Genomic DNA, 13646 nt, shown 5'->3' with positions numbered 1-13646 from the left:
TGTCTATTAAGTAAAGCTGACAGATTTTCAAGGGTGTTCATGGTGAAAACAACTTCTGAACTGACACGCTCATGGCAAGTGCACTTCTGAGTCTATATATGGACAACACAGTTTGAAGTTCTCTAGTAACTGCCAAGTAAATTCTCTTTATGGTTATAGGGTAAGAGTTTGTGCTGTCAGTGGCTTTGTGTTGTATGGTGCAGGTCCACATAATTTTTAAAATCCATGAATACTAATAATACATTCCAGGATTTTATGTAACAGCCTCAGAATTTTCCCCCTCTTACCGAGGATCAAGTACTAAATCAACCCATTTGTTCATAGTGACATAGTCATTTTGTATCTCTGAAACTACCTGGTGAACGTCAGTCAGGCATGGCAAAGCTTCTGTGATGAAATCCTGGTGTCTGGAGTACTCTCTGAGTTATCCCCAAGATGTGTGCAGCTGCAGCCTGTGTCATACATTTGCCTTTAACCTAACTGCAGTGCCTCTTCTCGACTGTAGACCTTGTTTTCTGATTGGTGTGCTGAGTGAGTGGTACATCCTACTTCATAGACATATTACTAGAGCAAAGGTTTTCATTTCTTTCAGGCTTTGGACAGGGTTGAACAGGTTAATTTTTCTGTGTCGGCATGAATAAGTTTCAGTGAGGTTTTTCTTGACAAGTTCAGTTTTATTCCATGTTCTGATGTCTCATTACAAGGTCTTAGGAGACATCCTGGCTTAGTTGAAACCTCAGGGAATTTTGCCATTGTCTTCAGAAAAAAACACAACCCTAGGGACTGAGTTTGTGTTGTTGAGTACGTAACAGAAGTCTTCTTTGGGAAGAAACTTTCTCTTCAAGCGAATCAGCTGTAAGTGCTTTTCAGAGTCAATGGTGGCTGCTCACAAGTATTTTAAATTGTGTGTGTTTATAAATGCAAGACTGCAAGAATGGAAGCTCATGGTGTCTGTTTTCAGAAAGTTGAATGTTCATCATTCCTTTCTGACCTTTTTGTTGCTGTTCTGTCTTTGTCCATAGAACTCATATGTTTCGCTCTTCAAATTTATGTTCATTTTATCCTTCTTTTTTTTTTGTTGTTTTGTTTTTTTTTAGGACCCAATGTTGTCTGCCAGTGTGAAAGCACATCAGAGACCCACTATCCGAGTTTGACTGTAGCGTGGAGCAGGGTGGCCAGCCAGCCCTGCTGACATATCTCTGACACAATCCTTTTGCTTCGTTCGAATGTTAGATCCAGTCAAGAAATTAGGTTTTTGTGGGTTTTCTTCTAATCTGAAGTTGCAGTTGAATGGTAAAAGCAGAACGGATAGTGGGTCTTTGTGTGGCTTTCACTGCTGCTCATTCTCGTTTCCCTCAGCGTTTTTCTTTGGTATTGATAATCGTAGATCATTAGCATGCATATCAAGTTATTGTTTGCGTGGTGGGATTGCAGACACACAAAGACCCACTATTTGCACAGTTTATTAGAGCTGTTTTGAATGGGCAGTTGTGTTCTTTTACTGTTGTAATGTACATACTTTGCAGAATTAAAATGTTCACTAATGACTGTTCAAATGGACTTGATTCAATCTGTTACCTATTGGGCTTTTAAAATGACAGCCTACAAGGCTCATCTAGAAAACAGACCCTGCCTGTCTCTGCTGATGATAGTCACTGTGATTACAAACATGCTACAAGATCTAAGACTTGGATCTGGTGCAGTCCATCCAGCCTTTTTAACACCCTTTTTAACTAGGGAAAAAAAATCCTAAGCATCGAGTGGAGGATACTTTATTTTTTTTCCTTCACAGTAGTATTACAGCAGGAATTCAGCTCAGTGTGTCCCATCCCTGAACTCCTTCCTTGAAATAATTCTGATAATTCATACTTGCTCTCAGTTTTAGCAAATGGCAAATGTGCAGTAAGTACTTACACAGCTTTGTGCTACTAGACCCTTTCCCTGTCCCCTCATTAAATAGTTAATGGTACTGCATAGTGGTTTTATCTGGTTATGGTCTGCAGTGACTCAAAGTACTATCTGAAAGCTGCTGTGAAATCAGCAGCCTAATACATAGGTAACCTCAATAAAGAGATGTTGCCACAAAGGAAACACTAACAGATACCTGGAGCTGAAGGCAGAGCATTTGGGGTTAGAAATGGAATTCTATTCCTCAGCTCAAAACTGATCCCTAAAGGTACAGTTATGGCATGCCAGCAGTATGGTACAGTAAAGGTGTCCATGTTTTATTAGTTCAGGGGGAGGAAGGGACCAGGACTTCAGGACTATAACCCTGATACCTCTTTAAATAGAATGATTCATTTAATAGCAGACAACTTGTCTGATTAAATGTCTCCCTGTAACAACAGGAGAGATCTGGTAGACACAGTATTTAATTTAGTTGGTTTCCTGAACTTGGTTATGAAACAGCAAAGGTCAGTTATGCAATCAGAACTGTTTACAAAATGCTGCTTTTTTACTATATAGAGACAGATAGACATAGATACAGATATATTTACATATGAATGTTGTGAGGGTACTCGCAGGAAAAGGTTAGTCTAATTGCAAAGATTTGAAAGCCTTTCTCCAAAATTTCTGTTGTGTATTTCATATACTTGATGAAATGTTGTGTGTGTGCCCTTTAGCTCAGAGATGTATCATCTGTGCAATACTGATTACAGCAACGTGCCTACGTAAAACCACCAATGGATTTTTATTCTGGATGTGTTTTGTCTAAGCCTGTATTTTGTTACAGAATGAAATCAGGTTTATTGTAGGCAAGTACTGTGCTAGACAATTCCTCAAGTACTCTAACTGGCTTGATTTTCTCACAAAACTAGTTTTAAGTTATTTCTGCTAAAATAGGCTAATCACCCTGAATGGCCTTCTCTAGACTTCTGGCTCTGCAAGCCTGTTTAATACAGGCTGAGATGTGTTGTGCGACACCAGTGGCATCCTGCAGTCCCTTACTGTAGGTGAACAGGTAAATGGGTGAATCTGACAAATCATCCCATTTCTGAAAAGACACTGCTAACATGCAGGATTTGAGCCAGACTGATTTCCCAGTGTTCAGTAACAGTTTTCCTTGGATGAGAAATTGCTATGTATTGTCTTTGAAAAACTAGACCCCGCCTCATGTCCTGGCCGGGATGTTGCAGGAGGCAGCTCCAAAACCAGCTGGCATTCTGCCCGGTTTTAAACTGAAACAATTGGAGATTAGGGTAGTTTAGGTAAAGTTCCATACAAGGAGCCCTGTTGTTGGCTATATAGTTATGAACATTGGTAGTTACAGAAACAGCTGCCTCTCAGTTTGACCTGATGAGCATTGAAATGAAGTATTTTGGGCTTTCATGGTTAACCTTTTCATGCTTCAGTGTTACCCAAGTGTGCTCTAAATTCTCTGCTGGAACAAAGATAATGATAGTAATACACCTTAATACTGCTGATTAAAAGAGATATAGTCCCTGCCTGCAGTATTTATCCCTCCTGCAGAAGTCTAACACAGCTCAAGCACAGTCACCTGAGAGCTCTGCTATGCTTTGCACACTGATGCAGAAACAATTGAACACATATATCAGATCATTGCTATCAAAGACTGTGCTGCAGGTGGATTTAAGGCGAGGTTAGCTGGAAACAATGTTCTGTATTAATGCAGAGCTGTAGCTAATAGAACCTGGGTTTGTATCAGACTCTTTCTTTCAAAATATGTTTTGTTTTGTTCTAGTTCTGTCTGTGTGCTAGAGAAACAGTCTCTTATTGATAAAGGCCCAGAGAGCTGAGTTCAGCTGCCACCCCAGACAGCCAAGCAAAACTAGTGTCGAAGCATTCATCCCTTACTTGGGTGAGAAAGATTAACTTTGGAAGCAAGGACAAGGTGGAAAGTAGAGATTTTTGTTGAGCTGATGGTCCTCAGTCAAAAGCTGAGAGTCTAAATATTGCTCATAGTCACACAAGGTTAACAGTTAAAACTGGAGCTGACCAGGAAAGCAAAACACAACATCGCCTGCAGTGTCAAACTTGGCTCTAAGCATTTCCTGTGGGCCAAAATGTAAACAGTGCTGTAAATGCACACGAACAGGTACTGAAACGCTTCCTAATTTTGTAATTGGCCTAGCAACCTACAAAAACATCATTTACAAAAGCTGAGTGTATCAGGGCTGAGTTCTTGACCCAGCAGTTGGAGCCATGCAGGGAAGTCTTGTGCCACCACCGAGACCCGGTTGTAGGGCTGAGTGTGGGAGCAGCGAGTGATGGTGAAGGGCTGTGAAAGCACAGCGAGCCCCACTGTCATGTCACTGTTAGGAGTGTTACAGTCGGGAGTGGAGAAAGCATAAAGCTCCATGGGAACAGTCACACACCTGTAACTGAAACTTCTCCTACCAGGCGCTGGATATTTATGCCATCTCGATGTGGTCTTTTTGAGTCGGGTTGAAAACACCTGTACATAAGCCTGCTCGTAGGAATGCTGGCAAACCTTGGCCTGTGGTAGTGTGGGGAGCTGCTGCAGGGCCATGCTACCTTCCTGTAATGAACTAATAAAACTGGTACGTAATGGTGTGTGCTGCCTTAAAATCTCTTCTGTTGTTCTTTTCAAGCTAGAGTGTTAATGTTTGGGGGTGATTGTTAAGACTTGCAAATGCAGGCTCTGCTTAGCATGAGGCAATTGTTCATCTTTGGTTTTAAACAAAGTTGTAAGATGACTATGCAAATGTATTTTATTAAATGGACACATAAAAGGATCTAGTTTGTCTGTCGTGTTTGGGGGTTTCCTTTTGTCCTTGTGGGGAGGATGTTTTCTCATCTGGATGGCTTGGTTATTGTTACTATGTTACTATGATGTTATCTTATTATTAGCATTGTTACCTGGCTCAGTGCTGGGGGCAACTTGATTTTGCATTTCACCTCTTGAAAACTGAATCATTCGTTTCTTGTGTGGAAGCAGAGAGTATACTGCATTTACTAACTAGGGGAGAATGGATAAAAGATTGTATTATTTTCCCTAGGGCCTGATGGAAGTCAGCGTTTGCACAGTGGCAAATAGGGAGTTAGTTCCTTGCAAGGGTTTTTAGCAGGCACAGAGGCTACAGACAGCCACAGGCCGTGACCCGAGTGCTTTGCAAGTGAGTTAGCTTTATGTGTACCAGCAGAGATTGTAAAGTGGGTATGGGTGATGTCCCCTGATACCATAGTCTGTTCTCTAGCTGTACTAGAGAGACTATTTTAATGCCAGCCCACGTTACTCAAGGTGAGATGTAGTCTTTCTGTGGTAGCCTGGGTATATAGAGCCAAACACCCCCACTCCTGTCTGCTTTTTCCAGCCACATCAATTGCCTTGAGCTAAAGAAGCAAAAAACCCCCAACAATTTAAAAAAACCACCAACAAACAACACACACCTGCACCCCTCCTAGCCCCCCCAACAGTTTGTAATAGGCCACCTCCACCCCTAAATAGTCTTCACTGGTGACCCAAAGCAGTAATGCCTCTGGTATAGCTAGATCCTTCAGGGCAAGTGTCTGAGCTCATGTTTGAGGCTTAAGATGTCTTTGCAGAGCTTCTATCTTTAATGTATTTTTTCACTTTGTTGGGATAGGGGACAAATGCTTGGTGTCCAAACAGATCTGGGCATCTTTGAAAGCCTTTTATCCATCTGATTTTTACCTCAATTGACTGGAAGTGGCTTGTAAGTGAAGAATTTTTAATCACTCCTCCTTTTTATAAACCCCTCCCCCCTACCCACCCCCCCCAAAAAAAATAATATTAAGTCTTGATCATCTCTCTTTCATTGGAGGATTTCTTTGTCTTCAGAAAGTGTCATTCTTCCCCTTGAACATACACAAATCAAAACTATGTCAGTAACTGGGAAGGTTTTCTCCTCAAGTCCCCACTCCTGTAGAGTAGAACATCTTGTAACTGTGAAACTCAGGAGGTTTTCATGCAGGGTTAGTCCTGTTAGTAGTAAGAAAAGTAGGAAGAAAGTACTTCTTGTTCAGGTATATTTGGAGAGGGAAGGATAATTCTAAACACAAATTTAGAGTATGGGATTTCCTATTAATAAACTCTCCTGCTTGATTTACCCTGGCCCTGTCAGACAGCTGCCTCCTTGTCTTTGAGAACAGGATCTGCCACAAAAGGAATCACAGTTCTAGCAGGCATCTCTCTCTTGCCATGCCCTAAGTGTCAAAGATACCACTGCTTGGCTCCATTGCCTGCTGTTCCTGGGAGGCAGCTAGGCAGGTCATGCCCCAGATTGTCTTAACAGCCTGCCAGTACCCTGGAAGAGTCTGGCTGGCCCTCCGAAGGTCATGTATACCTCTTACTTAATCAGCAGAGGGAGGTAAGGCCCCAGCATGGACAGCTGAGATTCCCACCTGCAGGTGCTCCCAAATATCTCACTGCTTTTCATTAGCTGTATGGGGAGCTTGGGATGGAACTTCACAAGACACAGCCAAACCAACAGCTTCCTGCTGCCAAAACACAGTTTTACAGCAGCTCTGCACATTCCTGGCTGCTAAACTAGCAGAAAACTACTGTTTTCTTTTTCCCCCTTGGGATTTGTTTGCTGCCAGGGTGTGAGCTGGGAGTCAGACAAGTGCCAGAATTGATGCTAGGAGTGTGGGAGGATAATGGGTAGAGACAGAGGTCCACCCTTTCTGTACCAGTGAGTCCACAGGTTGCCATTACAACTTTGGGAAGACACTGGCAGACGCACTACTAGGTAGATTGTTTATTCTGTTTCATTTGCCCTTCTTCTCTTCAGATCTATGTGCCTGAATTCACCTACTAAAATCAGATGTGGGGATTGTGTGCTATTGTTTTAGGCCAGTATCACCAGACCCATGAAATGTTAGGGTGTTTTCACAAGTGCTTGTTTAAATGTAAAGGGGCACTTGGCCTTTCACCCCAAAAGCTGACATTCCAGTTATGAGGTTAGTGCAGGATCCAGTGAGTTTAACTGCATTTTTGTATTTGATAAGGAGCCAAGTTTTATTTTAGATGCATAAAAGAGACCTATTTTCCTTCCAGTGTTTGCTTCGAGTAAACAGCATGAGACAGACACAAATCCAAGTGTGTGGTATTTTCTAACAGCTGTGATACAAGACAAGCAAACAGCAGCAGGAGCTTCAGTCCACCCCTGCTCTTGGTGCCAGAGTGTGACTGCAAGTAGAAAAGAGAACCACATGGTTAAAGCTTAGACTCCCAAATGGGAATAAACAAAGTGTGGTTACTGAGCAAGCCTTTAATTGTCCTAAAGTTTCATTTCCTAGGAAGCAAGTGGGCTTAAACTCAGTCCTGTACAGTCTAAACAATGATGCCAGAATTCAGAAGTAGCACACTTTGTCCACAGTTGATGGAGAGAGACCACACTTCACAGAAATCACTTCCAGCTGCAACTACTCCTCTTTCTCATCTAATTTTGGCCTGATTGTGACTTTGGGAATACCTAAAGCCAGAAACAGCATCCTGCATAATCAAAGGAGCTGCACTCCCAGATCTGGTGATAGTCCCCAGGGCTTAGTATTGGGGCCAGTTCTCTTTAATGCCTTCGTTAATGATCTAGATGAGGGAATTGTGTGCAACCTCAGTAAGTGTGCAGATGACATTGAACTGTGACAGAGTGTTGATCTGCTTGAGGATAGGAAGGACCTACAAAGGGATATGGACAGGATGGATGCATCAATGGGCCAAAGCCAATTATATAAGATTTGACAAGGCCTGCACTTGGGTCACCACAACCCCATGCAATGCTTCAGGCTCAGGAAAGTGTGGCTGGGAAGCTGTCTGGTAGAGAAAGACCCAGGGAGCTCTGAGCAACAGCCAGCTGAATATGAGCCAGCAGTCTGCTCAGGTGGCCAAGAAGGCCAGCAACATCCTGGCCTGTATCAGCAATAGTGTGATCAGCAGGACCAGGGAAGTGATTTTCCTCCTGTCCTCAGCACTGGTGAGGCCACACCTTGAGTATTGTGTTCAGTTTTGGGCCCTCGCTACAAGAAGGGCATTGAGATGCTGGAGCAGGTCCAGGGAATGGCAGAAAAGCTGGTGAGAGGTCTGGGGAATAAATCTTCTGAGGAGCAGCTGAGGGAACTTGGGTTGTTTAGTCTGGAGAAAAGAAGGCTGAGGTTAGGTTTGCTCTATCTTCCTATGACACCCTGAAAAGAGGTTGGAGCTAGGTGGGTGTTGGTCTCTTTTCCCTAGTAACAAGTGACAAGATGAGAGGAAATGACCTCTAGTTACAGCAGGGGAGGTTTAGATTGGATATAAAGAGAAACTTCTTCAGGAAAAGGGTTATCATAGAACCACAGAATGCTAGGGGTCAGAAGGGACTGCCAGAGATCATGGAGTCCAACCACCCTGCCAAAGCAGGATCACCTAGGGCAGGTCACACAGGGTTTTAGCAGAGATGAGGTGCTAAGGGACATGGTTTAGCACCAGAAAATGTTAGGACTTGATGATCTTAAAGACCTTTTCCAACCAAACCAATTCTGTGATTCTGTGATCTCTTCATAAAAAGTGGTATTTTTTCAAATCTCACCAGAAAGCTCAGGATCTGTGATTCTGCTTAGGGGTACAAAACAGAACTGAAGCATCCCAGTTTGACATCTACCTGCTGCCTTTACTGTTTTAATTCTCTGTGTTGTTCAGGGGTTTTCCCTGTTAAAAAACTTAATTTGATGAATGTTTCTCTTTTGCTCCTTCAGACCAGCTTGATGCCTGTCCATCAGGAAGCACACAAACCCATGAAGTTCCTATTAGACCACTGTCACATCACGTTTCTCGGGGTTCCCCCCTCAATTTATTACTAACTCCCTTTCATTTCATTACTTTGAGCAGCCTTCCTGTGAACAGACTCATACCTTGGCAGTGACTAGAATGAAGTCACATTCAGGTGCCCTGGATGCATTAGGGTAGCAGGGGCGAGGCAGCCCTCCGTGCTGTAGGTCATGCTGCCTTTCGTGACACCTGCAGACATCAAAAAGTAGCATGCCTCTAGAAGTGCTGGAGCTAAACGAGTCCCTTCCTGTTTTCCTGCAAAAAGCACAGTTCCTGTTGTGTCAAAATCTGACACCATCACATCAAGGGATGAATAGATGTATGTCCTCAAACATGCTGTCGTTGGTTCTGGTTTATATTCCCCTCCCTCTCCTACTCTGCAGTGCTTTGCTAGCACGTGATGGCTAACAGAGGGTTCGGAGTCTGACGTTCTGTGCTCTCCCCTTCACCGTTTTGTTAGTACCGGTTTTTGAGTCAGTGTTGTTGTGGTGCTCACTAACGTGTACAGCGGAGGAGAAGCAGTGTGAAGCTGTAGGGTCTGCATGTCGTTATGGGACACTTGGAGTTTGTGGCACTGAATGTCTGCATGGTCCCATGCATGATTTTGGTTATTCATATTTGATGCATACAAATACTTCAGTATTTCAGGCTTGCTTTGCTTCTAAACCAGAAGTTGTACAACTGTGAAGTTGCACAGCTGTAACATTATGCTGTATGAATTTGTGCTGGCAGTTTGTATCGTCAGTGGTTAGGGCAGAGTGCTTTAGAAATGGGGTGGAGATTAAAGGTGCAGTGCCCTAAATCAGAACATTCTAGATGACTTCCTCTCAAAAAAAGACATTGTACAAGGTAAGAGAAAAAAAATCACAGTTTTGAAACAGTGTGGCAGAAAAGGAGATAAAAGTCATGAGACAAATGGACTGGCAGGAAATGAGGAATACTTGTTCTGCATCAGAGTGCAGGAACAGGGAGTGTTCAAAGAAATCAAAAGATGAGAGATTAAAACACTACATGAAGGGGGAGGGGGCTGAGCACTACATCATTTGATTTTGAAATGCTGTGGACATAGTAAATTTTACCACAGTGTGTGCAGTCTGGAGCTTAGGCTGGTGCATGCTGATGCAGTGTTGGTACTTCATGGGATCTGATGGACCGGATGGGCTCTAAACTGCTGGCTTACCTCTTGTAGGGTGTGCTGATCTCCAAAGCCTTGACACTATGCAGCCGATGGAAAGGAAAAGGCAGGGCTACATTCACGAACTCATTCAGACAGAAGAAAGGTACATGGATGATCTTCAGCTTGTCATAGAGGTGAGATGTCTTGGGTGTGAAAATGCCTTTAGAAGAAGGCCAGCTCTGTCCAACTGAACAGTAACAGTGTAGGGATTCTTATGAAGTGCCACAGGAAGAAGGTGTGTGAGCACCTCCTCTTCTAGCAGATGGTATGTGGTTGTCCACCAGGCAAAAACGCCTCCTTACCAAAGACCTCATCTTCCAAATACTGTTCTTCAGTGTTTGAGCTCAGTGTAAAAATGATGGGCTGGGATGTCTGGCAAAGCTGCACAGGCTCATGACAGAAGCTGTATGAATATCATAAAAGTTTATTGTCTGCCTTGGCCTCCAGTTTTATTTTTGGAAGCAAGAGCACCTCCCTTTCAGGGCAGGAACTGACCAGCATTAGGTCATTTTAGGTGCCTGACTTGACCTCTCTGTGTTAACAGCTGTGTGGTGAAGTGTAAAGACATTAAACAGCCTGAGCTCCAGAGGTATGCTGTGTGGTAGACAGGCAGTGGGTCAGGGGCCCCTGGGAGAGGCTGTAGATCCTCAGGCAGGCTGGCTGCATGTGCTGAGGGTACGGGAGTGATGCACAAGTGTCATTTATGTAGCAATTGACTCCCCAGGGATGGGATTGCTTCTGCTGAGCATCAGCCTGCAGGTCCCAGTGCTTGGCTCTGCTTTGCAAGCAGTGATGCTGACATTAGAAGGGGGTGCCAGGCTTTGGAAAAAGCAGCACCAGCTGTTGCAAGTGCTAGTAAGGCTGAGCCATTGGACATGGAGCATTCAAATAAAGCAACACCACTGCTAGGCCAAACAAGAGGATGAGCTGCTTTTGTCTCTGAAGAGCTGCTCACCTTTCTCGCTTTTCAACTCAGGTGTTCCAGAAACCAATGGCTGATTCAGGCTGTCTCACTGAAGGAGAAATGGGGCTGATCTTTGTTAACTGGAAAGAACTCATCATGTCAAATACAAAGTTACTGAAGTGAGTACTTATCTGCATTTTTATGCTTGCTTGCTTTTTCATCTTTATTCCCTTGTTCCTTTCCCCAGGAAGTTTGTGGGTTTACAGTAAATATTTCTGACCTTGCTGATTATATCCCTTGCATGTGTGCATTCAGAACAGCTAAATGAATTCAGACTCCCTTGCAAAGAAGGGGTTGTTCCAAGAGGGGAGGTGGGAATAAACAGCAACAACTGATGCACATTTGCTGGAGTACCTTAGAAATGGAGCCTGTGTGAAAGCATGTGTACTGGAGCCATCCTTCCTGCAAAGCCGCCATCTAGTCTCTGAAAATAAACTGGAGAGACAAAGTGGCTAATGGTTCATTGAAGTGGGATGATGGTTGAATGTAGAGATTGATACCAGTTGTTCCAGAAACCTCAAAGGAGAGTCCCAGTCCCACAGACCCCATCAGGCAACTTGTTCTGCTCATCGAGTTGTGCCAGGGACTTCCTGGCATTCCAGGCTGGACTCTGCACCACCTGTGCTGCCTAAGGGAATTCACCTCTCAGGCTTATGTCCTTTCAGAAATGAGTGTTGTAAGGATCTTGATTTAGGTCTCACAAACTTGGCAGCAAAGTTGGATGGTGATTTGTTTCCTCTTCAGAGCCTTGCGAGTGCGTAAGAAGACAGGAGGAGAGAAGATGCCGGTGCAGATGATTGGGGACATTTTAGCAGCAGAGCTTGCTCACATGCAGGCCTACATTCGGTTCTGCAGCTGCCAGCTTAATGGAGCTTCACTGCTGCAGCAGAAAACTGATGAAGATGCTGATTTCAAAGACTACTTAAAGGTATCTTATTCAGTAGCTTTTGTGACAGGAACCCATCTAACTAGCACCATCCAGATCAAAATAACCCAGAAGAGTAAAATCCCGCCAAAATAGCTAAGAACCTGCCAAGGTGTGTTTGTACAATGACTGTGGTTAACACTGTTTGTGCTTTTTACTTCTATACCTGTGTCTCACTCTAGCTAACCTGTTACTCCATTTCCCACTTCAGTGTAACCCCACAAAGCTATGGTGCTGCTGTTAGTACCTTGCCTAAAGTTCCCACTGAAGGGGTAAGAGTCTGTGATGCTGTAGTTCTGAACGCATTTGCAGTTCAGTGGGGTGTGAAGTGTCTCTGAGCAGCTGGGGGCAGCTGGGGGCAGGGGTGTGCTGTGAGCATCGGAGGTGGGCACAGGGCAGAAATAAGTAAGCAGCTGCTGCCATGCTGCAGCTGAAGTGATGGCTTTGAAAGCATAAAAGGAGAAATGCCAGAGCTGTTGACATCAGGTGTTTGTTCCTTTCATTGCTTTTTTCAACCTGCATGGAGCCTGTAACATTGGCATAAAAGCTGGGACAGTGTTGAGTGTAAGGATTCTGCATGAGCAATGATAGAATAGAACAGAATAAACCAGGTTGGAAGAGACCTTCAAGATCATCGCATCCAACCCCTCAACCAATCCAACCCACCTAAACAGCTAACCCATGGCACCAAGCACCCCATCAAGTCTCTTCCTGAAAACCACCAATGATGGCGACTCCACCACCTCCCCAGGCAGCCCATTCCAATGGGCAATCACTCTCTCTGTATAGAACTTCTTCCTCACATCCAACCTAAACCTCCCCTGACACAGCCTGAGACTGTGTCCTCTTGTTCTGGTACTGGCTGCCTGGGAGAAGAGACCAACATCCACCTGTTTACAACCTCCCTTCAGGTAGTTGTAGAGAGTAATAAGGTCACCCCTGAGTCTCCTCTTCTCCAGGCTAAGCAACCCCAGCTCCCTCAGCCTCTCCTCGTAGGGCTTATGTTCCAAACCCCTCACCAACTTTGTTGCTCTTCTCTGGACTCGCTCCAGCAAGTCAACATCCTTCCTAAACTGAGGGGCCCAGAACTGGACACAGTACTCAAGGTGCGGCCTAACCAGTGCAGTGTACAGGGGCAGTATGGCCTCCCTGCTCCTGCTGGCCACACTGTTCTTGATGCAGGCCAGGATGCCATTGGCCCTCTTGGCTGCCTGGGCACACTGCAGGCTCATGTTCAGCCTACCATCGACCAGCACCCCCAGGTCCCTCTCCACCTGGCTGCTCTCCAGTCACTCTGACCCCAGCTTGTAGCTCTGCATTGGGTTGTTGTGGCCAATGTGCAGAACCCGGCACTTGGATGTGTTAAATCTCATGCCGTTACAGCCTGTGCTGGCACAGTGTCTGGTTACAGTGGCAGCACTGGCTCTCCTGTCTATTGTAGACACAAGGTTTGTTGGCTTACCAAGAAGTCTAATATTTTGTAGGGTGCCTAGAAGAATGAACCTGGTCAGACAGCTTCCAGTTTTCAGTGCAGCGAGGCAACTGTTTGTTGTTCAGTAATGCAGTGTCTGTTAAATCTCTGGGTTGCACTACAGAAACTTGCCTTGGACCCTCGCTGCAAAGGAATGCCCCTCTCCAGCTTTCTCCTGAAACCTATGCAAAGAATAACCCGCTACCCTCTGCTGGTAAAGAGTGTGAGTACCCAACGGAGCTTCTGTAGGTGAATGCTTTCAACTTTGATCTTGAAAGTGAAAGCAAGAATAAGCCTTGCTCTTCTATGGGGATTTCTCTGAGAGCGTGGAGAAACACTACCTGTGCTCACCTGTGGTTT

The 13646-nt window shown here is 44.5% G+C and overlaps 1 protein-coding gene across 1 annotated transcript in view; it reads left to right on the top strand.

The window, feature by feature from the left end:
- Nucleotides 1–13646, top strand: part of ITSN2 (intersectin 2) — an 82164-nt gene that overhangs the window by 63262 nt on the left and 5256 nt on the right. Inside the window, exons 30-33 of the mRNA XM_054179912.1 lie at nt 9939–10060; nt 10903–11009; nt 11635–11818; nt 13411–13509. Coding sequence (XP_054035887.1) covers nt 9939–10060; nt 10903–11009; nt 11635–11818; nt 13411–13509 — 512 coding nt within the window. The remainder of the gene's footprint in view (nt 1–9938; nt 10061–10902; nt 11010–11634; nt 11819–13410; nt 13510–13646) is intronic.

The sequence above is a fragment of the Dryobates pubescens genome, chromosome 3, assembly GCF_014839835.1.
Source record: "Dryobates pubescens isolate bDryPub1 chromosome 3, bDryPub1.pri, whole genome shotgun sequence".
In the NCBI taxonomy this organism is placed as follows: Eukaryota; Metazoa; Chordata; class Aves; order Piciformes; family Picidae; genus Dryobates; species Dryobates pubescens.
This window is presented reverse-complemented; position numbering and strand designations above follow the sequence as displayed.